General features: G+C 42.5%; 1 protein-coding gene across 1 annotated transcript in view; it reads right to left on the reverse strand.

Moving 5' to 3' along the window:
- Positions 1 to 11,559: 11,559 nt before the first annotated feature.
- GRIN2C (glutamate ionotropic receptor NMDA type subunit 2C) overlaps positions 11,560 to 26,482 on the reverse strand; it is a 143,657-nt gene continuing 128,734 nt past the window's right edge. The window contains exons 11-12 of the mRNA XM_069752370.1: positions 16,677 to 16,909; positions 11,560 to 15,855 (exon numbers count right to left, since the gene is read on the reverse strand). Coding sequence (XP_069608471.1) covers positions 14,809 to 15,855; positions 16,677 to 16,909 — 1,280 coding nt within the window. The 3' untranslated portion in view covers positions 11,560 to 14,808. The remainder of the gene's footprint in view (positions 15,856 to 16,676; positions 16,910 to 26,482) is intronic.

Genomic DNA, 26,482 nt, shown 5'->3' on the forward strand with positions numbered 1-26,482 from the left:
AATAAAATAAAATGATTTTTTCAGGGAGAATTTATAAAACAAATAAAACCAAAAATAGGCGTTCTATGGCCCACTGACTGAGAGATGACGCACCCAGGAGTCAAGACTGGCACACAAGCAGAAAGGCCAATATTAATCTCCCACTGTTTTTTTTGGTTGTTTTTTTTTTTTTTTTTTCAGGGAGACTTTAGAAAAAAAAATAATAAAAAAAATATGATTTTATCAGGAAGAATTTAGAAACCAAATAAAATAAAATGATTTTTTCAGGGAGAATTTATAAAACAAATAAAACCAAAAATAGGCGTTCTATGGCCCACTGACTGAGAGATGACGCACCCAGGAGTCAAGACTGGCACACAAGCAGAAAGGCCAATATTAATCTCCCACTGTTTTTTTTTTTTTTTTTCAGGGAGAATTAGAAAAAAAAATAATAAAAAAAATATGATTTTATCAGGAAGAATTTAGAAACCAAATAAAATAAAATGATTTTTTCAGGGAGAATTTAGAAAACAAATAAAACCAAAAATAGGCGTTCTATGGCCCACTGACTGAGAGATGACGCACACAGGAGTCAGGAGTGGCACACAAACCCAGAGGCCAATATTTTTCTACCAATGATTGATGTAGTTATTTTCTCTGGTAGATTTTAGAACCCAAATCAAGGAAAAAAAATATAGGCTTTCTATGGACCACAATTGGAGAGAGAGAGAGAGAGAGAGAGAGAGAGAGATGGCACACCCAGGAGTCAAGACTGGCACACAAGCAGAAAGGCCAATATTAATCTCCCACTGTTTTTTTGGTTGTTTTTTTTTTTTTTTTTTCAGGGAGACTTTAGAAATAAAAATAATAAAAAAAATATGATTTTATCAGGAAGAATTTAGAAACCAAATAAAATAAAATGATTTTTTCAGGGAGAATTTAGAAAACAAATAAAACCAAAAATATGCGTTCTATGGCCCACTGACTGAGAGAGAGAGAGAGATGGAACGCTTAGTACTGGCACACAAGCCCAAAGGGCAATATTAATCTCCCTTTTTTTTTCCAGGGAGAATTTCTGAAACCCAAAAAAAAAATAAAATAGGCTTTCTATGGCCCACTATTTGTGAGAGAGATGGGACGCTCAGGACTGGCACAGATGGCACGCTCAGGACTGGCACAGAAGCCCAGAGGCCAATATTAATCTCCCTTTTTTTCTGGGAGAATTTATAAAACCAAAAAAATATTTAAATAGGCTTTCTATGGCCCACTATTTGTGAGAGAGATGGCACGCTCAGGACTGGCACAGATGGCACGCTCACAACTGGCACACAAGCCCAGAGGCCAATATTAATCTCCCTTTTTTCAGGGAGAATTTCTAAAACCCAAAAAAAAAATAAAATAGGCTTTCTATGGCCCACTATTTGTGAGAGAGATGGGACGCTCAGGACTGGCACAGATGGCACGCTCAGGACTGGCACAGAAGCCCAGAGGCCAATATTAATCTCCCTTTTTTTCTGGGAGAATTTATAAAACCAAAAAAATATTTAAATAGGCTTTCTATGGCCCACTATTTGTGAGAGAGATGGCACGCTCAGGACTGGCACAGATGGCACGCTCACAACTGGCACACAAGCCCAGAGGCCAATATTAATCTCCCTTTTTTCAGGGAAAATTGATAAAAAAAAAAAAAAAATTAAATAGGCTTTCTATGGCCCACTATTTGTGAGAGAGATGGCACGCTCAGGGCTGGCTGGCACAGATGGCACGCTCAGGACTGGCACACAAGCCCAGAGGCCAATATTAATCTCCCTTTTTTTCTGGGAGAATTTATAAAACCAAAAAAATATTTAAATAGGCTTTCTATGGCCCACTATTTGTGAGAGAGATGGCACGCTCAGGACTGGCACAGATGGCACGCTCACAACTGGCACACAAGCCCAGAGGCCAATATTAATCTCCCTTTTTTCAGGGAAAATTGATAAAACAAAAAAAAAAATTAAATAGGCTTTCTATGGCCCACTATTTGTGAGAGAGATGGCACGCTCAGGGCTGGCTGGCACAGATGGCACGCTCAGGACTGGCACACAAGCCCAGAGGCCAATATTAATCTCCCTTTTTTTCTGGGAGAATTTATAAAACCAAAAAAATATTTAAATAGGCTTTCTATGGCCCACTATTTGTGAGAGAGATGGCACGCTCAGGACTGGCACAGATGGCACGCTCACAACTGGCACACAAGCCCAGAGGCCAATATTAATCTCCCTTTTTTCAGGGAAAATTTATAAAACAAAAAAAAAAATTAAATAGGCTTTCTATGGCCCACTATTTGTGAGAGAGATGGCACGCTCAGGGCTGGCACAGATGGCACGCTCAGGACTGGCACACAAGCCCAGAGGCCAATATTAATCTCCCTTTTTTTCAGGGAGAATTTATAAAACCAAAAAAAAAAATAAATAGGCTTTCTATGGCCCACTATTTGTGAGAGAGATGGCACACTCAGGACTGGCACACAAGCCCAAAGGCCAATATTAATCTCCCACTGTATTTTTATCAGGGAGAATTTATACACCCCACAAAAAAAAATACAGAAAAATGAAAAGGCTTTCTATGGCCCACTATGTGAGAGAGATGGCACACACAGGGATGGCACTCTAGCAGAAATGCCAAATTGCCAATCTTAATCTCCCACCAAAAAAAAAAAAAAAAAAAAAACAGGGAATGTCCTACAATTACTATCTCCCTGCCTGCAGTAATCTCAGCCAGGTATGGCAGGCAGCTACTATCTCCCTGCCTGCAGTAATCTCAGCCAGGTATGGCAGGCAGCAATAAGGAGTGGACTGATGCACAAATGAAATAAAAAGTGTGGACAAACAAAAAAGATAGCTGTGCAGAAAGGAAGGAACAAGAGGATTTGTGCTTTGAAAAAAGCAGTTGGTTTGCACAGCGGCGTACACACAGCAATGCAGCTATCAGGGAGCCTTCTAGGGCAGCCCAATGAGCTACAGCGCTGAGGGGAAAAAAAAAAAAAAAAAAACTTCCACTGTCCCTGCACACCGAGGGTGGTGTTGGACAGTGCAAATCGCTGCAGCACAAGCGGTTTTGTGGTTAATGGACCCTGCCTAACGCTATCCCTGCTTCTGACAAAGCGGCAGCAACCTCTCCCTAAGCTCAGATCAGCAGCAGTAAGATGGCGGTCGGCGGGAACGCCTCTTTATAGCCCCTGTGACGTCGCAGACAGCAAGCCAATCACTGCAATGCCCTTCTCTAAGATGGTGGGGACCAGGACCTATGTCATCACGCTGCCCACACTCTGCGTTTACCTTCATTGGCTGAGAAATGGCGCTTTTCGCGTCATTGAAACGCGACTTTGGCGCGAAAGTCGCGTACCGCATGGCCGACCCCGCACAGGGGTCGGATCGGGTTTCATGAAACCCCGACTTAGCCAAAAGTCGGCGACTTTTGAAAATGTTCGACCCGTTTCGCTCAACCCTAGTCCTGAGAATAAAGCGATGCCAAAATAATTATTTTTTCTATAAAATAGTTTTTATCGTATAAAAGCGCCAAAACATAAAAAATGATATAAATGAGGTATCGCTGTTATCGTACTGACCCAAAGAATAAAACTGCTTTATCAATTTTACCAAACGCGGAACGGTATAAACGCCTCCCCCAAAAGAAATTCATGAATAGCTGGTTTTTGGTCATTCTGCCTCATAAAAATCGGAATAAAAAGCGATCAAAAAATGTTACGTGCCCGAAAATGTTACCAGTAAAAACGTCAACTCGTCCCGCAAAAAACAAGACCTCACATGACTCTGTGGACCAAAATATAGAAAAATTATAGCTCTCAAAATGTGGTAACGCAAAAAATATTTTTTGCAATAAAAAGCGTCTTTCAGTGTGTGACGGCTGCCAATCATAAAAATCCGCTAAAAAACCCGCTATAAAAGTAAATCAAACCCCCCTTCATCACCCCCTTAGTTAGGGAAAAATTAAAAAAAAGTATTTATTTCCATTTTCCCATTAGGGCTAGGGTTAGAGTTAGGGCTAGGGATAGGGCTAGGGTTAGGGCTAGGGTTAGGGTTAGGGCTAGGGTTAGGGCTAAGGTTAGGGTTAGGGCTAGGGTTAGGGTTAGGGCTAGGGTTAGGGCTAGGGCTAGGGTTAGGGTTAGGGCTAGGGTTAGGGCTAGGGTTAGGATTAGGGTTAGGGCTAGGGCTAGGGCTACAGTTTGGGTTGGGGCTAAAGTTACAGTTAGGGTTTAGATTACATTTACAGTTGGGAATGGGGTTGGGATTAGGGTTAGGGGTGTGTCTGGGTTAGAGGTGTGGTTAGGGTTACTGTTGGGATTAGGGTTAGGGGTGTGTTTGGATTAGGGTTTCAGTTATAATTGTGGGGTTTCCACTGTTTAGGCACATCAGGGGCTCTCCAAACGCGACATGGCGTCCGATCTCAATTCCAGCCAATTCTGCGTTGAAAAAGTAAAACAGTGCTTCTTCCCTTCCGAGCTCTCCCGTGTGCCCAAACAGGGGTTTACCCCAACATATGGGGTATCAGCGTACTCAGGACAAATAGGACAACAACTTTTGGGGTCCAATTTCTCCTGTTACCCTTGGGAAAATACAAAACTCGGGGCTAAAACATATTTTTTGTGGGAAAAAAAAAAGATTTTTTATTTTCACGACTCTGCGTTATAAACTGTAGTGAAACACTTGGGGGTTCAAAGTTCTCACAACACATCTAGATTAGTTCCCTGGGGGGTCTAGTTTCCAATATGCGGTCACTTGTGGGGGGTTTCTACTGTTTAGGTACATTAGGGGTTCTGCAAACGCAATGTGACGTCTGCAGACCTGTTGTGAGTTCTGTTTTTGGGCTCCCTCTGGTGGTTACTGATGGTACTGGGTGATTTGTGTTCTGCTGTCTCTGGTGTCCACCTGTTCTATTAGGATTTGGGAGTTTCCTATTTAACCGGGCTTTCTTGTCATTTCCCCGCCGGCTATCAAGGTTATCAGAGTGTTTTGTTACCTCAGCTTCTGGCTTCAGTAATCTTCAGGACAAGCTAAGTTTTTGTTTTTCTTGTTCCACGTTTTGATTTATTTTTGTCTTGTCCAGCTTGCATATAATTGTTTCTTTGCTGCTGGTTGCTCTAGCGGGCTGTAATTGCTCCTCATGTTCCATGAGTTGGAACATGAGTTCAAGTAATTACAGGATGGTTTTTTTGAAGGGTTTTTTGCTGACCGCGCAGTTTACTTTTGTATCCTCTGCTATCTAGTTTTAGCGGGCCGCATTTTGCTGAATCTGATTTCATACTGTGTAATTGCCTTCCTCTCATTTCACCGTCATTATATGTGGGGGGCTGCTATTTCTGTGGGGTATTTCCCTGGAGGCAAGAGAGGTCTGTGTTTCTTCTAATAGGGGAAGTTAGATCTTCGGCTGGTGCGAGACGTCTAGGATCAACGTAGGCACGTTCCCCGGCTATTGTTATTTGTGTGTTCAGGTTTAGGGTCGCGGTCAGCTCAGGTTCCATTACCCTAGAGCTCGTTGGTGCTTGTCCTTTTGTGATTCCCTGCCATTGGAATCATGACACAGACCATTCCATCTAAGTCTGCATTCCAAATGGCGCTCCTTCCCTTCCGAGCTCTGCCATGCGCTCAAACGGTGGTTTCCACCAACATACGGGGTATCAGCGTACTCAGGACAAATTGGACAACAACTTTTGGGGTCGAATTTCTCCTCTTACCCTCGGGAAAATACAAAACTGGGGGCTAAAAAATAATTTTGGGGGGAAAGATTTTTTTTTTAAATTTTCACGGCTCTGCGTTACAAACTGTAGTGAAACACTTGGGGGTTCAAAGCTATCACAACACATCTAGATGAGTTCCTTAGGGGGTCTAGTTTCCAAAATGATGTCACTTGTGGGAGGTTTCTACTGTTTAGGTACATTAGGGGCTCTGCAAATGCAATGTGACACCTGCAGACCATTCCATCTAAGTCCTCATTCTAAATGGAGCTCCTTCCCTTCCGAGCCCTCCCATGCGCCCAAACAGTGGTTCCCCCCCACATATGGGGTATCAGCGCACTCAGGACAAATTGGACAACAAATTGTGGGGTCGAATTTCTCCTGTTACCCTCGGGAAAATACAAAACTGGGGGCTAAAAAATAATTTTTGTGGGAAAAAATTTTTGTTTTATTTTTACGGCTCTCCATTATAAACTTCTGTGAAGCCCTTGGTGGGTCAAAGTGCTCAGCACACATCTAGATAAGTTCCTAAGGGGGTCTACTTTCCAAAATGGTGTCACTTGTGGGGGGTTTCTACTGTTTAGGTACATTAGGGGCTCTGCAAACGCAATGTGACACCTGCAGACCATTCCATCTAAGTCTGCATTCAAATGGCACTCCTTCCCTTCTGAGCCCTCCCATGTGCCCAAACAGTGGTTCCCCCCACATATGGTGTATCATCGCACTCAGGACAAATTGGGCAACAAATTTTGGGGTCCAATTTCTCCTGTTACCCTCAGGAAAATGCAAAACTGGGGGCTAAAAAAATAATTTTTGTGGGAAAAAAATTTTGTTTTATTTTTACGGCTCTGCATTATAAACTTCTGTGAAGCACTTGGTGGGTCAAAGTGCTCACCACACCTCTAGATAAGTTCCTTAGGGGGTCTACTTTCCAAAATGGTGTCATTTGTGGGGGGTTTCAATGTTTAGGCACATCAGTGGCTCTTCAAACGCAACATGGCGTTCTATCTCAATTCCTGTCAATTTTGCTTTGAAAAGTCAAACAGCGCTTCTTCCCTTCCGAGCTCTCCCATCCGCCCAAACAGTGGTTTACCCCCACATATGGGGTATCAGCGTACTCAGGACAAATTGTACAACAACTTTTGGGGTCCAATTTCTTCTCTTACCCTTGGGAAAATAAAAAATTGGGGGCGAAAAGATAATTTTTGTGAAAAAATATGATTTTTTATTTTTACGGTTCTACATTATAAACTTCTGTGAAGCACTTGGTGGGTCAAAGTGCTCACCACACCTCTAGATAAGTTCCTTAGGGGGTCTACTTTCCAAAATGGTGTCACTTGTGGGGGGTTTCAATGTTTAGGCACATCAGTGGCTCTTCAAACGCAACATGGCGTCCCATCTCAATTCCTGTCAATTTTGCATTGAAAAGTCAAACGGCGCTCCTTCCCTTCCGAGCTCTCCCATCCGCCCAAACAGTGGTTTACCCCCACATATGGGCTATCAGCGTACTCAGGACAAATTGTACAACAACTTTTGGGGTCCAATTTCTTCTCTTACCCTTGGGAAAATAAAAAATTGGGGGCGAAAAAATAATTTTTGTGAAAAAATATGATTTTTTATTTTTACGGTTCTACATTATAAACTTCTGTGAAGCACTTGGTGGGTCAAAGTGCTCACCACACCTCTAGATAAGTTCCTTAGGGGGTCTACTTTCCAAAATGGTGTCACTTGTGGGGGTTTCAATGTTTAGCCACATCAGGGGCTCTCCAAACGAAACATGGCGTTCCATCTCAATTCCAGTCAATTTTGCATTGAAAAGTCAAATGGCACTCCTTCGCTTCCGAGCTCTGCCATGCGCCCAAACAGTGGTTTTCCCCCACATGTGGGGTATTGGCATACTCAGGACAAATTGTACAACAATGTTTGGGGTCCATTTTCTCCTGTTACCCTTGGTAAAATAAAACAAATTGGAGCTGAATTAAATTTTTTGTGAAAAAAAGTTAAATGTTCATTTTTATTTAAACATTCAAAAAATTCCTGTGAAGCACCAGAAGGGTTAATAAACTTCTTGAATATGGTTTTGAGCACCTTGAGGGGTGTAGTTTTTAGAATGGTGTCACACTTGGGTATTTTCTATCATATAGACCCCTCAAAATGACTTCAAATGAGATGTGGTCCCTAAAATAAAATGGTGTTGTAGAAATGAGAAATTGCTGGTCAACTTTTAACCCTTATAACTCCCTAACAAAAAAAAATTTTGGTTCCAAAATTGTGCTGATGTAAAGTAGACATGTGGGAAATGTTACTTATTAAGTATTTTGTGTGACATATCTCTGTGATTTAATTGCATAAAAATTTAAAGTTGGAAAATTGCAAAATTTTCATAATTTTCGCCAAATTTCCGTTTTTTTCACAAATAAACGCAGGTACTATCAAAGAATTTTTACCATTGTCATGAAGTACAATATGTCACGAGAAAACAATGTCAGAATCACCAGGATCCATTGAAACGTTCTAGAGTTATAACCTCATAAAGGGACAGTGGTCAGAATTGTAAAAATTGGCCCGGTCATTAACGTGCAAACCACCCTTGGGGGTAAAGGGGTTAATATGAAAATGGTAAATTAACTATAGGTATAAAAAATAAGTATCTATGTATAGGTGAACAAGCCTCATCTGTATCTATGCTTTATCAATATTGCTACTTGACTAGACCGCTTGTTTTTCTTTTGCTATCTGGCATCAAATAAAAAGTATGTTTTTGTGGAACAAGGTAGTAAGAGTTAAAAGATAGCTCAGTGAGCCGGAACATAAAAAGCAATGTAACTAGCTTAATGCATTTACTTTTCCAAAAAGAAGAGTAAATTCTCCCTCCTTAGCTAATGCATTTTGAATTTAGCCAGCAGAATCAGGTCTTTCCTTAAAATGTCTTATAGAGGTATTCCCATCTCCAAGATCCTATCCCAATATGTAATAAGTGTAATAATAATAATAATATTAGCAAATACCTCCAGTTAAAAGTGTAGTATAGTTTTTCTGATTCACTATGTCTCTTTCCTCATGTGCAGGCATTGCAAGATCTTAAGTATCCATGGCTACGACCACTAGCAACAAGTTAACTAACTCTCACTATATCAATGGTCGTAACCATAGATACCTAAAGTCCTGCATTGCCTACACATGAGCAAAGAGACATATCAAATCAGAAGAAACTATACTATATTTCTAATTGGAGGTATTTGCTAATATTATAATCAATATTACACCTACAGTACTACATATTGGGATAGGATCGTGGCATTGGGAATACCCCTTTAAATCCTCAACTAATAAATACAGACTTCTGAGAAATCAGAATATCTTACTTTTAAGCCTATGTACTGTACTACATTATGTATTGCTCCATGCAACTAATACAAAGAAAATGAAGTATCTTTGTAAACATTGCTGATTAAAAAGCTCCTATCATTTTGTGCTTCCAGCTTCTTAAGATTTCTAGTCAACTTGTCCAGGAGAAGAGAGTATGCAGTTAAGAAGTGCTAGCAAACATTTTTCTGAAGATGCATGCCTCCTTTATTTGCTCTGCCAATCCACTGTTTCTCCATGCCTATTGACTGCCCGCAAAATACCTCTTCCAGACCCTCTCTGAGGAAGACATTTTTTGGAATTGCAGCTTTCTGGGAATTTCTGAGGGATTAAGGGTGCACCTAGGAGATTTTCCAACTCTTCTGAGTGCACAGGAGGTATCACCTTTTTCTGGAAGACTCCCAGATATTCTAGGAGCGTTGGCAAATATGTTTGCACTACTACATAGTCTATAAATGAAGCATCCATAGCGTGATCCAAAAATAACGCTCTCTCAAATCTATTCCCTACTTCTGGACCGCATACCTTGGACTACACAAAGATCTGCACAGGAGCTGTAAACACTATTCAATATTTTTAATTTAGGCTATTTAGATAGTTGCTTAAAAGGGTTCTCCCACTAACAAAGTACATTTTAGGATTTAAGTTCCACAATTGGATGTGTTCAAAAAGATGTTCCTGTGCTGAGATAATCTTATAAATGTGCCCCTGCTATGTACTGTGTAATGGCTGTGTCTGACCGTGCAGGGACATGGTCTGATGATACCACAGCTCCTGGGCAGGGGAGGAAGCAAAAGACTAAACAGACAGGACAGCACGGGATCACAGCTGATTCTTTTTGTGAGTTATAACATTACCATACCTGTTTAAAAATATATTTTACCTCACAGAGAGAATCAGCTGCAATCCCACACTTTCCTGTCTGTATATTTTCTTTTGCTTCCTCCTCTGCCCAGGAGTTGTGGTATGATCAGACCATGTTCGTGTGTGGTCAGACACAGCCACAGTAAGCAGCAGATGCACAGGTATAAGATTTCTCAGTACAGGAAAAAAAATTAACACATCAGCATGGGTTTATGAGAAATCGCTCCTGTCAAACCAATCTAATCAGTTTTTATGAAGAGGTAAGCTATAGGCTGGACCACGGTGAGTCATTGGACGTGGTATATCTCGATTTTTCCAAAGCGTTTGATACCGTGCCGCACAAGAGGTTGGTACACAAAATGAGAATGCTTGGTCTGGGGGAAAATGTGTGTAAATGGGTTAGTAACTGGCTTAGTGATAGAAAGCAGAGGGTGGTTATAAATGGTATAGTCTCTAACTGGGTCGCTGTGACCAGTGGGGTACCGCAGGGGTCAGTATTGGGACCTGTTCTCTTCAACATATTCATTAATGATCTGGTAGAAGGTTTACACAGTAAAATATCGATATTTGCAGATGATACAAAACTATGTAAAGCAGTTAATACAAGAGAAGATAGTATTCTGCTACAGATGGATCTGGATAAGTTGGAAACTTGGGCTGAAAGGTGGCAGATGAGGTTTAACAATGATAAATGTAAGGTTATACACATGGGAAGAGGGAATCAATATCACCATTACACACTGAACGGGAAACCACTGGGTAAATCTGACAGGGAGAAGGACTTGGGGATCCTAGTTAATGATAAACTTACCTGGAGCAGCCAGTGCCAGGCAGCAGCTGCCAAGGCAAACAGGATCATGGGGTGCATTAAAAGAGGTCTGGATACACATGATGAGAGCATTATACTGCCTCTGTACAAATCCCTAGTTAGACCGCACATGGAGTACTGTGTCCAGTTTTGGGCACCGGTGCTCAGGAAGGATATAATGGAACTAGAGAGAGTACAAAGGAGGGCAACAAAATTAATAAAGGGGATGGGAGAACTACAATACCCAGATAGATTAGCGAAATTAGGATTATTTAGTCTAGAAAAAAGACGACTGAGGGGCGATCTAATAACCATGTATAAGTATATAAGGGGACAATACAAATATCTCGCTGAGGATCTGTTTATACCAAGGAAGGTGACGGGCACAAGGGGGCATTCTTTGCGTCTGGAGGAGAGAAGGTTTTTCCACCAACATAGAAGAGGATTCTTTACTGTTAGGGCAGTGAGAATCTGGAATTGCTTGCCTGAGGAGGTGGTGATGGCGAACTCAGTCGAGGGGTTCAAGAGAGGCCTGGATGTCTTCCTGGAGCAGAACAATATTGTATCATACAATTATTAGGTTCTGTAGAAGGACGTAGATCTGGGGATTTATTATGATGGAATATAGGCTGAACTGGATGGACAAATGTCTTTTTTCGGCCTTACTAACTATGTTACTATGTTACTATGTTACATCCAATTGTGAAACGCATTATTATTAATATTATATTAAATGTATTTTGTTCGTGGGAAACCACTTTACTGTTTTTTTTAGATGCACTGGAGTAAAATCCCAAATGGTTGCATAGCCTTTTAATGTACCATCTTCCACAACATTATACTTCGGGTTGTTTCTTGGCAAAAAAAAACATAAATATCTTGATAAAAAGATGTTAAATTCCTCCTAGAAGATTTACACTTGACTTGCGACAGATACTAATTTACAAAAATGTTGTTTTCTTTCTGCGCTATAATCCTGTAACTAGAGATGAGTGTATTGCTTTGCACAACCATGGTCCACATCAACGCTCTCTGGCTGTGGACAGGAGTTGCGTGAATTTCACTGAGCTTCAGACTTGACGCGGAGTTTCATTTGCTGGCCTGACATTATACGTGTTGTGCACAAGTGACGTCTTGCCAGGCTGGCTAAATATAAGCTGATCCCAGGGGGTAAGGAAATTCACGCAACTCCTGTTCACAGCCAGAGCATTGACCTAGACCAGTGTTCCCCAACCCCGGTCCTCAAGAGCCACCAACAGGTCATGTTTTCAGAATTTCCTTCGTATTGAAGAAGTGATAATTCCATTACCTACACAGGCAATAATTCTATCACCTGGGCAATTCTAAGGAAATCCTGAAAACATGACCTGTTGGTGGCTCTTGAGGACTGGAGTTGGGGAACACTGACCTAGACCGTGAACTGTAGTTGCCATCGCTCATCTCTATCTGTAACCATTTAATACAACCATTTAATACAATGGCAAATTTAGAAAACTCCAAGATACAGAGACAGAAATCCCTGGCTAAATCACAATAATATTTATTGCTTTCTAGATTAAGGTTAAATGAGTATTTGGTGAGTTTTTGATGCAGCATATTTTTCGTTGTGCAAAAAAGTAGCGTCTTAAGCTATGTGCACACATTGAGTATTTGGATGCAGAAATTTTGGCACCATTTCTGCATCACTTAGCAGGAAAACACAGCAGCAAAAACACTTGTTTTTGCCGTGATTTCAATATGTTTTTGGACAGACATGTAGACATAGACATACCGACAATGAAAGACAGATATATAGACAGGCTAACAGATATATAGACATATATTTGCATAACCTCCTGATATATAAAATTGTACCCTGTGGAGCTTATTGGACAACTTCTTATAATTAAATAAATGAAAAAAATAATGTGGAGTCCCCCTCATTTTTTGCACCCAGCAAAGGTAAAGCAGACAGCTCTGAGCTGATATTATCAGGTTGGGAAGGCCCATGGATATTGGGCCCTTCCCAGCCTAAGAAATACTAGCCCGCAGCTGCCCCAGAAGTGGAGCATCACATTAGATCCACCAATTTTGGTGCTTCACCTTGGCTCTACCTGATTGCACTAGTGCATTGGCAATTGGAGTAATGGGGCTTGGAGTTTATGTCAGCTGTTGAGTGTCCAAAAGCACAGCTGACATCAAGCCCTGGTGTTAGACAACCCCATTGCTAACCCAGTAAGAAAACAGAAAAACAAACACATAAAAATACACCCATGTCATTTTTTATTAATTTCTTTATTTATTTAATCATAAAAAGCTGTCCAATAAGCTCCACACAGTTCAATTTTATTATATTTTCGGGGGTTATGCAATTATATGTCTATATGCCTGTCTGTCTATCTATATATATCTATAATCTATTGCTATTATCTAGCTCTATAGCATTCGCTGCTGTCTAAAAACTCAAGCAAAAAAACCTACAAAAATTCAGTAAATCTGCAATAATTTTTAGACCTGCTGAAAAAATGCTGCAAAAACGCTGGAAGAAGTGACAAGCACAAGAGCTGAATCTGCACCAAATCTGCATAGCACAATTAAGTAATGTGTGCATGACACTTCAGGATTCTTACTCACTTTCCTGGCATTAGGATTTCCTTCAGGCATTGTGAAAAATCCAAGATTTAAAAACGCTGTAAAAAAACGCAACATGTGCACACAGATTCACAGTTCCAGTAAAGTGCATGGAATTTATACAAATCTCATGCCCATTTTGTTTATTTTTTAAGAAAAAAATTCATAAATAAAAAAGGAATATGCAGGTGAAACGCACTACAAAAGCATGTAACCTGCTCATCACATTAGCAATAAAGTGTTATCAAAACTTTCAGGAACAGGAAGTATCCAAAACAAAGAAGTTTTATTTAAAATATGACATACAAAAAAAAGTCAAAAATTGCAGCTGAAAAAAACAAGACAAAACCATATGTAAAAAAAAATGTAATAAAAATGCAATGCAAGTAATCTAATTTAGATTACTGGTGTAGAAACGCCTCCGAAAATTTGCGACATCAAAAACTCACCAAATACTCACGATAAGCACTTAGCTTAATATGGCAGATTAAGCAGATGAACTTACCGTACATCTACAGTATAACTTTTGTGGTCTTTGAGAAGTGAGTATTGTTATAACCTTATATTGCTGATAAGTACGATTAAAATCTCTGGTGGACACCATCGAACAACTTTTCCAGTTTGCATATACAACCAATGGAAAGGGTATTCCCATCTCAGATATTTCTGACATAGAGGGTATGGACATAGGTATCTGATTGATTCACTTCCTAAGCATCTTCACCTATTTTCAGAATTCCCATAAAAGTGAACAGAGAAAAATACGCATGCGAAGCCACTTCTCCATTCCCAGAGGTATAAGACTGGGTTATGTCTTTTAGATCTCCTATGGATATGCCATAAATGTATGAGATGGGAACACATCATTAAAAGGGTTTCCTACCCCTGAGGAAATGTTCTATTGAGAGAAGAAGCTGCCTTAAAGGCAGTACAAAGCTTGATCTGATGATCTGCATATTGAGGAGTGCTGTCGTTAGACAATGATATTATACAATAAAGTTTGAAGAAAAGCTGACCATTCTACTGCATTATAGGAGCCCATCTAATTTTATGGGATGTGAAGACAAACTTGATGACTGTTTCTAATATGAACCACTATAACTATTAATGCAGCTCTGGCCATAAAAAAAGATTGTAACTTAGAAACAGTACAAGATAAGAAAAGCAGAATATTACAAAAGTTTAAATATGCTGTTGATTCTGCCTATGAACTGTAAAACGGTGTTCAAATGTGGACATACCCTTTAATGTAAAGTGACAATATGATAGTTTGCACCTAATCCACGCCATTGATAACACCACTACAGCCTTTTTCCGGTTAGGTATAGAGAATTTCACAGACCTCTATTTCTATGTCCTGCACCTGAGCTTCCACAGTCAACTGTGATCCTTTAAATCTGGCACAGTTTTTATTGTCCTAATACACAAAGGTATTCCATAAATGTCACACTTCTGATTCCCAGCTTATTCTTCTCCATGTTTCAGTAGGATGGTGGGTTCTTGCTCGGCCACCTGGAAATGTTCCTAAAGATGAAGAGGAGGGATTCCTATTATTTCCCATGTCAGAGTAACACGCAGTCCTTCCTAGAGTAGCCATGCTAAAAACAGTGTGTGGGTCTCTGTTAGTTAAGGTGGATGGTATGCCATGTGTGGAGATTGTCTCCTGCAAACATGCTTCATTTTGGGAAGACTTATTGGAAACAGGGTTACCCCATTTGCTTCCTCTATGCCTCATAGGATAACTATTGCTGTTGCTGCAGAAAGGGCACACATCGGAGGTATGAGGAAGAGAACAGTAGTAAGGTCCACCACATCTTTGGTGTAACCTCAAATCTTCCCTATGGAGGGAATCACACAACAAGTAAGGCCGTCTTGATACTCGCCTTGGAATAGGGGAAGGGCACCAAGAGCTGCAGTGCTGAGGAGCTGCAGTGGAAGTGGTGGACTGTCTGTGCGTTGGCTCCAGTCTTTTGCTAATTGTAAGGTGAGAAATATCAGAAGGGCTGTTGATGCCCAGTTTTGTTTCTTGTATGTTTCCATTCTGTGATGTGAGAGAAACCTTTGTGGCATTCTCCTGACAAAGGAACTTGAGTGTTGGAGTTGATGGGAGGTCTATATCCACTGGTGGAAAGCATGCTCCATGAGAAGATCTTAATGCAGGAGAAATAAGTGATCCACTTGGTGCATGGTTTAAAGTTGCTACTGGTTTGGTGTTGCCACCACATTGAGGAGATGAAATGATTTGAATTGGCTGTTGTGATCCCTGTACAGAAAAAGCAGCTTGAAGACTTGCGCTCCGCTGTCTCCATGTACGTAGAGCATGAGATGCAGTCTCCAGGGAACCTCCAACTCCAGAAGAAGAAACCAGATCCCTTGCTGTTTGCAGTACCCTCAAAACATTGGCTGGTACTGGAGTCCCCGTTACGTCTGGGTCAGGGCAGGCAGGACCACGAGATGGACTTTGAACCCCACGAAAACAACTGTAAATCCCCTAAAGATTTAAGAACAGAAGTGAGAAATTTGAATAAGTGTATGTCTGTTAGTTGGAAAAACATTCTGTAAGTATCATGAAATCCCAAATCTACAGCTGCACAGAAAGACCTGCGGAGTAGTTATGTGTCGCTTGCTATATCTATGCAGATCAAATATTCATCTCCACTAAGCACAGATAACAAGGGCTTAGTACAAGCTCAGAACTTCTAAAGGCAGATAAAAATATTAATTTTCTTCCAAGATTAGTACAAATAAGAAATTGGTGTACGACTTCCATTAAATGTGATTTTTTTTTCTCTTTCATTCTGCAAGGATTTAGTCTTTACTTACTTTACATAAAAATTAGCAGCAATGGCAAACCAAGTAATCAAATAAGGATCCATAAAAGTACTAGATTTTGCCAAGGAGGACAGAAGGATTTGTTCCATTTTTCCTTTCCAAAACCATTGCATTTTTTCCCTGTGCCCTTGTTGCCAATGAGGCAGTTCATCTTAAAAAGGTTATCCATCACAGCAAAAAGGCTAAGATCACTGAGGCCTGAAAATCTGGTAAAATGTGTCTCTTTGGTTCTAGAGCGCTTCAAAAAGAGTAGGATCAAATCTAATGGTGTCACATATATTTTTCAAAGAAGAAAGAAACGTGCATTGGAGCAGATGCTCCTTCACTAACCAGACAAGTTTCTGCTCCAAATAGTGCTGAATAGTGCACTTGTAAATTAAGATATTATCAAGAGGGTTTACAACACCATTGGATGTGATTCTCTTCCATTTGAGCAGCACCAGAAGTCAAGGTCTTGTTTTTTAATTCCATTCTCCTTACCCGACTGATCCCCAGCAGACTCTGCTCCACACAAGAGCTGGGTACACAGTGCCTCATCCTCCAGTACACAAGGTGTTCCCAAGAGAAGACTAGAAGACTCAACCCCATAGCCACCAGAAGCATATAGAAGACTCCGGCCATGTTGTCAATGTCCAGTTTACTGCTCACCGCCTCATTCTTCTCATTTTGACAAATCCCTGATAGCCACACGGTCTCCAACTTCTGAGTGTCACCTTTAAGAAAATTGGACAATTACTGACTTCCTATGGATAAAATAAATGTAGCACCAATCCACTATTCCATCTGAGACTAGCTATCAACTGGCAGCAGCCTACAGCAAGCCTGTTTAGAAATAACAGTACAGAGTCAGTATTTCAAGTAATAATTCATGTATATGGCTTTTAATAAAATATGACTGATTGCAAGACATAATATCACAAATGTTGTACTTCTATATTGCACCTTATCAGAGTAAATATGACTGGGCTAGGACACGCAAGATGTGGTCATATCGACCTAGCAGTCAGCATAAATATCCACCTGCTGAATTTCTGCAGGACCACATTCATTATCATTAGCTTTAGTTGCTATCAAGAAGTTCATGCAGTGCCTGTGTAGTCCTAGTCTAATTATTATCCTCACTTACCAGTTCTGCACTTAGCATTACATTTCTGATTCTGGATTTCATGAATTGGAATATTAAATTATAGGAGTAATTTACTAAAACTGTCATTTATATGCTAGTCTTAAGGCTAAGTATCGTGGAGTAAAATTTGATTAAGTTATTTAGAGGCACACTCCTCTTAATAAATCTGGCACAGATTTTAGGCTGCCCGTGTGCCAAAATATGAAATTTGCACCAGCTACAGCAGATCTTAGATGTGTTTTATACTATATACTTTATACTATACTCAAAATCCAGCATAGATGGGGGTGTGTGGCCTGCAAGATTTCTATAATTATATAATAGATTCTATAAGGCTATAGATAAGCCCCCAATCCAACCTGCAAGAGAAGAAAAATAGGTTTTATTATACTCACCTCTGAGGCAGCCTGGTCCGTTGGGTGCCGCAGGTCCTAGTCCTGCACCTCTTATCTTCTTGATGTTGCCCTCCTGCTTGCTTCATGGCTCCCCGGCATCGCACTCCTGTGCAGGTGTACTTCTCTGCCCTGTTGAGGGCAGAGCAAAGTACTGCAGTGCGCAGGCACTGGGCTTCTCTGACCTTTCCCACCGTCTGCGCACTGCAGTACTTAGTTCTGCCCTCAACAGGGCAGAGAAGTATGCATGTGCAGGAGCGCAATAAAGCAAGCAGGAGGGTGACATCGCAAGAAGATGGGAGGCCCCCGGACCAGGACCTCTGACACCCATTGAACCAGACCGCCCTGCTGGTGAGTATAATAAAACTTATTTTTCTTCTCTTGCAGGTCGGATTGTGGACTTAACTACAGCATTATAGAATGCTGTAACTACAGCATTATAGAATGCTGTAGATAAGGCCTGAAAGGCAGAGGCCGTAACTCGTATCGGTCAAACCTGGTGACAGGTTCGCTTTAAGTGTGCTCTCATGGCTACAAAAATGTCAAACATGTGGATGCTTAAATGTGGTTTAGGCACACTGGGGCTCAAAAGGGAGGGGGGACATTTGGACTTTGGAGTGCAAAATTTGCTGGATTTCTTTTGAGGGGTGAGGAGCCATAGCGCTTTCCCAACCGCCTTTGTGTTACAAGTAATGTATAAGTCCCCTATATTTCCACTGACAGATGATGAACCTGAGTGGGTACTTGCTTTTTTGTGCATTTTGTTGAAGCTTTAATTTGGAACATTTTACATAGCATTTTGGATCACATTTATCCGGCGCTCTACGTTGAACACTTACATCTGGGTTTCCATCCAAATCTCTGAATGACATGATTCAGATGAAACCCCCGAGAAATCCATTTCCTATAATGAGGCAGCAGAGTTACTGTGGACTAAGTCTGGCCTTTGTTCAGCAGTGTCGAGGTGCAAAACACTGTGGCCAACTGCGTTTTTATTCACGTTTAAAAAGACGGACACTGCCGGATCATTGGCCAGACAGAGTTCTCAGTGTCTCTATCGTGCTCATTATAGGGAATCTTCCACCGGGGGTTCCGTCTGAATACTGTGTTTTAGAGATTTGCACAGAAACCCCGATGTAAGCGCTCAGCGTACAGTGCAGGATAAATGTGAGCTGAGCTTTACTGCAATCTTTGGGAGCCAGAATTAACAAAACAACAGCAGGTCTAGAATTGTTTTTATTTATTTCCTACGCCGTTCTTTGTGCAGTATAAGATATTAGACCTTGTGCAGTATAAGATATTAGACGACTTTATTCTTTGGGTTGGTGCAATTTTAGCAATTTATAATCAGATTAAAATAGTTTTTTATGTTTTGCTGCTATCATACACTAAAAGATGCTTTTTTTCTCCATATTTTGCGAGATATAATTTTTATACGTTTCTGCCAGCAGAGCCATGTGAGGGCCTGTCTTTGTGGGACGAGATGACGCTTTAATTGTTACAATTTTCGGGCACAAAACATATTTTGATCGCTTTCTATTCTGTTTTTTGGGAGTCAGAATGAACAAAAAACAGCAATTCAGTAATTTTTTTTTGGTATGCTGTTCACCAAATGTTAAAAGTGATAAGACGGCTTTATTCATTATTATAGTATGATTACAGCGATACCACATTTATCTATTATTTTAATGTTCTGGCTCTTCTACACAATAATAACTATGTTATAGAGTAAAGAATTGTTTTTGCATCACTACACTGAGACCTACAACTTTTTTTTATTACTCCCAGCTGATAAAGCTGTATGGTGGCTTGATTTTTGTGGGACAAGATGACATTTTCAGCTGTACCATTTTTATTTACAGTATATTTTTCTTTTTGATTGTGTTTTATTCCACTGGAATTATTATAAAAAGCATAGTTTTTTGCCAAGCTTTTTATTTATTTTTTTATGGTGTTCAGCGAAGGGGTTAAATAGTGACAGTCTTATAGATCGGGTCATTCCTGACTTGATGATACCAAATATGTGTACTTTTTAAAAAAATAAATACATGTATTTTTTGAGTAAAAAAAAAATTCATTTTTTAATTTATTTTGTGATATTTTTTCAAAATATTTTTGCATGTTTTCAAACTCTTTTACTTAGTCCTTTAGTCATGATGACCTCTGGTTTCCACAGCAGCAATCCGGTCCTTGTGATGGCGTTGTTGGGGTGCCAATCTAAAGAAAGAGGGAGCCCCCCGGTTTTGGGTACAGGGGTTCCGGGTACTGGATCCACTGACCCAGGTAATAGACTAGATAATCCAGCTCGGGGAGATATTAGTTTGGATGGCCCTTTGGGTTCCCATCTGAAACAAGAAACTAAAGAGAAAATTTGGAAGGACTAATATGTGTGTAACGCCCACAGGGTGTGACAAGGTATAGTGGACTCACTAGACCACTGATGGTGCAGTAGCGGCTGTATACCCGATACTCAAAAGACAGGAGAGTGGATCTCATAAACCAAAAGATATTTATTAACAAGGTAAAACAAAAAGGGAAAAGGTGTCAGAGGGAGGAACCTCTGGATCACGACACTGTACCACGTGGTGGAGCACCGGGTAAGGTGTACCCCTATACAGGTATTCCCCCGTCACAACACTAGGTGGTCTGAATGCCGCGAAGCCAGGACCAGAGGACGACCCGTATTGACAAACTAGCAATACTGTAGAATACTTGGACTTGCTGGTGGAGAGAATCCCAGAACCTCCATAAAATCCAGAAAGGTTAATCCCACCGGTAGCAGGGTCTGGACGGTTCCGTGAGAAGAGGCTAGGCAACTTGGAGTGGGAACTGAAGAGACCAGAGGAGTCAACGATGGGAAATGCCAGAAGAGGACTCTGTGGAAATAGACATGAAAGTTAAGTGCAGAGCACAGCAGAGCGTGGCCTGAAGCAGAGGCAACAATCCAGAGAATGAACACGTTGCCCAGGCACCTCCCTAAAGGGGAGGATGCTTTTTATGCACAGAGCATCATAGCACAGACAAGCCTAATATCAAACAGGTGCCCTGCTGTTTCAAGTATGTGCAGGAAGCGGGGCGCGGCTCCTAAGAGCATTTCCAGGAGACCTGCCAAGAGGATGCAGGTTCTTAGCAGAGAAAGGAGCCGCTGATCATCTGGAGCCACGGACAGGGTGAGTAAGGCTGTGTAATAGTTGCCGGTCTCCCTGCGCAGCGGAGACCGAACCTGCGGCTGAGGGCATGACAGTACCCCCCCTTACGCCCCCCCTTCTTCAAACCAGCCAAGAATTTTCTAAGAAGAACCGGGGCAATAATGTTCTCCTTAGGCTCCCAGGATCTCTCTTCAGGGCCGAGTCCCTTCCAGTCAATTAGAAAGAGTGACCTGCCCCCTCTTTTCTTCATGGCAAGGATGTCCTTAACTTCATAGATGTCCTCGGAACTGACAGGAGAAGGAAATTTACCTGGATCCTGGGTGAAGCGACTGAGAACAACTGGTTTCAGCAGGGATACATGGAAGGAGTTATGGATCTGTAAGGAGGCAGGCAATTTCAAACGATAACACACATCGTTGATCCGGTGGAGTACTTCAAAGGGACCAATGAAGCGAGGAGCCAGCTTATAAGAAGGGACCTTAAAGGCCCTGTCACACTTAGCGACGCTAAAGCGATCCCGACAACGATACGACCAGTCAGGGATCGTTGCTGCCTCGCTATGTGGTCACTGGTGAGATGTCAAACAGTGAGATCTTCCCAATGACGCAGTAGCGATGCAGTGACCTGTAGCGACCTGTACAAAGATGTAATTGGTTGTTGTGACCCTGTCATATGGCAGCTATTATGACGATTCAGACCTCGATGAGGGACATCCTGTGTGACGTTGTAGTCACACAGGCGTGCATTTGCGTTGCCTTTTCTGCGCCCATTCAGTTCCGATTGGTGGTCGCTACTGTGTTCTGATTGGTGGCGGCCTTGCCTTATGTGGCGACACAATAGCCCTTCGGTGGGAACGCATTTGAGACCCCAAACGATACCTACCGTGCACAAAAGGTGTCAGAAGAACCGTTGAAGAATAGATAAATCGAAGAGGAGTCGCAGGCCGGAGAACTCTACAACGATCTGCAAACCACCACGTGGTCAGGAACAAAGGATGGAAGCGCTACTATGTCGCCTTCTGTTGAAGGCATGACCGCCAATCAAAATGCAGTAGCGACCACCAATCGGATCAGAGGGGTGCGGAAAAGGCAACGCAAATGCACGCCTATGTGTCGGTGTCTGAGTCGTCAACGAGGTCGTTGGTAAGGTGTCAAACACAGCGATGTGTGCTACCCAGCGGGACCTCAACGATCAAAAAAAGGTCCAGGCCATTCCGATACGACCAGCGATCTCACAGCAGGGGCCTGGTCGCTGCTACGTGTCAAACATAGCGAGATCGCTACTGAGGTCGCTGTTGCGTCACAAAACTTGTGACTCAGCAGCGATCTCGCTAGCGACCTCGCTTAGTGTGAAGGTACCTTAAGATGTGCCTGGAAGACAGCCATACCTTATCTCCGGGTTGGAAATGTGGAGGATCTAGACATCTCATCTGCATGTTCCTTGATTCGAACCAATGCCTGCTCCAGTGAAGTCCTCGTCTCAGTCCAGACTTTTGTGAAGTCCTTAGCCAGGGATTCAGCTGCAGGATTGCCAGAAGCAAGAGGCAGTGGAGTCGGGATCTTAGGATGCTGTCCATAAACCATAAAAAATGGGGAGCTAGAGGAGGACTCGCCATGATTGTTGTAGGAAAACGCAGCCCATGGCAGCAGGTCGGCCCAGTTGCTGTGGTGACCATTCACGAAGTGTCGCAGATAGTTGGTGAGGACTTGATTCACTCTCTCTACTTGGCCATTAGATTGTGGGTGATAGGCGGAGGAGAAGTCCAGGGTAACATCCAACATTATACAGAGGGACCGCCAGAATCGGGAAATGAATTGGACTCCTCTGTCGGAGACAATGTGGAGTGGGAGTCCGTGAAGCCGAATGACATGCTGAATGAAGAGCTCTGCAAGTTTAGGAGCGGAAGGAAGACCAGACAGTGGAGTGAAATGTCCCATCTTGGAGAACCAGTCCACAACAACCCAGATTACTGTACAACCCGATGATGCTGGAAGATCCGTGATGAAATCCTTGGCAATGTGTTGCCATGGAGCAGACAAAATTGGGAGCGGGAGGAGGTGACCAGCTGGCAGTTTCTTGGGTGTTTTATTATGAGCACAGGAGGGACAGGCTGCAACAAAGTTCAGAACATCTTGGCACAAGGTGGACCACCAGTAGTGTCGGGATATTAGTCGTAACGTCTTCTTTTAGCCGGCGTGTCCAGCAAGCTTAGAACAATGACCCCAACGTAGAACTCGCTTCTTGTCTCTTTCATTTACAAGGGTCTTACCAGGAAGGAGCTGCGACAGCCTGAGTGGAGCCACCGTGATCATCTTGGACGGTTCAATGACATACTGAGGCTTCTCTTCAGGTCGTCTGACAAGAAGGACCTGGAAAGCGCATCGGCTTTGATATTCTTCTCTGCAGGGCGGAAATGGAGAGACAAATTGAACTGAGCAAAGAATAATGACCAACGAGCTTGGTGAGGATTGAGTCTTTGAGCAGACTGAAGATAGGACAGATTCTTATGATCAGTGTAAATGATGACTGGATGAACTGCGCCTTCAAGCAGATATCGCCATTCCTCTAAGGCTAGCTTAATTGCCAGCAACTCTCTATCACCAATTGAGTAGTTACATTCACAGGGTGAAAATGCCTTGGAGAAGAAACCACAGGTCACCATCTTACCGGTAGATAGTTTTTGTGTGAGGACTGCTCCGGCTCCAGACAATGAAGCGTCCACTTCAAGGAAAAACCATTTGTTGATCATAGGCCTATGAAGAGCTGGGGCAGTTGAGAAAGCTTGTTTGAGGGAGGTGAAAGCTGATTCGGCCTCAGGAGTCCAATCCTTAGTGTTATGAAAGGCAATTCAGTACTACAATGGACATAGCGGTCAGAGCACATACAGTGATCTGACAATAACCCAAAATCATAGAACGAGCTCTGAGACGTGGGAACTCTGCAGACCGCAATCCCTAATCCTCTCCAAACAACACTAGAGGCAGCCGTGGATTGCGCCTAACTCTGCCTATGCAACTCGGCACAGCCTGAGAAACTAACTAGCCTGAAGATAGAAAATAAGCCTACCTTGCCTCAGAGAAATACCCCAAAGGAAAAGGCAGCCCCCCACATATAATGACTGTGAGTTAAGATGAAAAGACAAACGTAGAGATGAAATAGATTCAGCAAAGTGAGGCCCGACTTTCTTAACAGATCGAGGATAGAAAAGGTAACTTTGCGGTCTACACAAAACCCTAAAGAAAACCACGCAAAGGGGGCAAAAAGACCCTCCGTACCGAACTAACGGCACGGAGGTACACCCTTTGCGTCCCAGAGCTTCCAGCAACAAATTAGACAAGCTGGACAGAAAAAATAGCAAACAAATAGCAAAGAAGAACTTAGCTATGCAGAGCAGCAGGCCACAGGAATGATCCAGGGAAAAGCAAGTCCAACACTGGAACATTGACAGGAAGCCAGGATCAAAGCATTAGGTGGAGTTAAGTAGAGAAGCACCTAACGATCTCACCAGATCACCTGAGGGAGGAAACTCAGAAGCCGCAGTACCACTTCCCTCCACCAACAGAAGCTCACAGAGAGAATCAGCCGAAGTACCACTTGTGACCACAGGAGGGAGCTCTGCCACAGAATTCACAACAGTACCCCCCCCTTGAGGAGGGGTCACCGAACCCTCACCAGAGCCCCCAGGCCAACCAGGATGAGCCACATGAAAGGCACGAACAAGATCGGGAGCATGGACATCAGAGGCAAAAACCCAGGAATTATCTTCCTGAGCATAACCCTTCCATTTAACCAGATACTGGAGTTTCCGTCTAGAAACACGAGAATCCAAAATCTTCTCCACAATATACTCCAATTCCCCCTCCACCAAAACCGGGACAGGAGGATCAACAGATGGAACCATAGGTGCCACGTATCTCCGCAACAATGACCTATGGAATACGTTATGTATGGAAAAAGAATCTGGAAGGGTCAGACGAAAAGACACAGGATTAAGAACCTCAGAAATCCTATACGGACCAATGAAACGAGGTTTAAACTTAGGAGAGGAAACCTTCATAGGAATATGACGAGAAGATAACCAAACCAGATCCCCAACACGAAGTCGGGGACCCACACGGCGTCTGCGATTAGCGAAACGTTGAGCCTTCTCCTGGGACAAGGTCAAATTGTCCACCACATGAGTCCAAATCTGCTGCAACCTGTCCACCACAGTATCCACACCAGGACAGTCCAAAGACTCAACCTGTCCTTAAGAGAAACGAGGATGGAACCCAGAATTGCAGAAAAATGGCGAAACCAAGGTAGCTGAGCTGGCCCGATTATTAAGGGCGAACTCAGCCAAAGGCAAAAAGGACACCCAGTCATCCTGATCGGCAGAAACAAAGCATCTCAGATATGTTTCCAAGGTCTGATTGGTTCGTTCGGTCTGGCCATTAGTCTGAGGATGGAAAGCCGAGGAAAAAGACAAGTCAATGCCCATCCTACCACAAAAGGCTCGCCAAAACCTTGAAACAAACTGGGAACCTCTGTCAGAAACGATATTCTCTGGAATGCCATGTAAACGAACCACATGCTGGAAGAACAATGGCACCAAATCAGAGGAGGAAGGCAATTTAGGCAAGGGTACCAGATGGACCATCTTAGAAAAGCGATCACAGACCACCCAAATGACTGACATCTTTTGAGAAATGGGAAGATCAGAAATAAAATCCATAGAGATATGTGTCCAAGGCCTCTTCGGGACCGGCAAGGGCAAAAGCAACCCACTGGCACGAGAACAGCAGGGCTTAGCCCGAGCACAAATCTGTTGTGAATTCTGTGGCTGAGTTCACTTCTGTGGTCACAAGTGGTATTGCAGTCTCTGGGCTTCCTCCCTCAGGTGTTTTGGTGAGCTCGTTGGCTGCCTTGCTATTTAGCTCCACCTGAGTCTGTCTTCCTTGCTCCTTGTCAATGTTCCAGTGTTGGATCTGAGCTACTGCATCTTTCCTTGGGCCTGCTGCTCTGCTAGATAAGTGCTTCTAGTTTGTTTTCTGTTTTTTCTGTCCAGCTTGTTATTATCTTTTGCTGGAAGCTCTGAGAAGCAGAGGGGTGCACCGCCGTGCTGTTAGTTCGGCACGGTGGGTCTTTTTGCCCCTTTGCGTGGTTTTCGTTTTAGGGTTTTTTGTAGACTGCATAGTTCTCTTTGCTATCCTCGCTCTGTCTAGAATATCGGGCCTCACTTTGCTGAATCTATTTCATTCCTACGTTTGTCTTTTCATCTTGCTAACAGTCATTATATGTGGGGGGCTGCCTATTCCTTTGGGGTATTTCTCTGAGGTAAGTCAGGCTTGTATTTCTATCTTCAGGCTAGTCAGCTCCTCAGGCAGTGCCGAGTTGCATAGGTAGTGATAGGCGCAATCCACTGCTGCTTCCAGTTGTGTGAGGATAGATCAGGTACTGCAGTCTACAGAGATTCCACGTCTCAGAGCTCGTCCTATTGTTTTGGGTTATTGCCAGATCTCTGTATGTGCGCTGATTACTGCACGCTGTGTTGCCTGATTGCCAGCCATAACAGTACAAGGAGCCTACCAATGATTCCCAATAGAGGGAAAAAAGAAATCCTGACATCATTTTTTTTTC

The sequence above is a fragment of the Ranitomeya imitator genome, chromosome 2, assembly GCF_032444005.1.
Source record: "Ranitomeya imitator isolate aRanImi1 chromosome 2, aRanImi1.pri, whole genome shotgun sequence".
In the NCBI taxonomy this organism is placed as follows: Eukaryota; Metazoa; Chordata; class Amphibia; order Anura; family Dendrobatidae; genus Ranitomeya; species Ranitomeya imitator.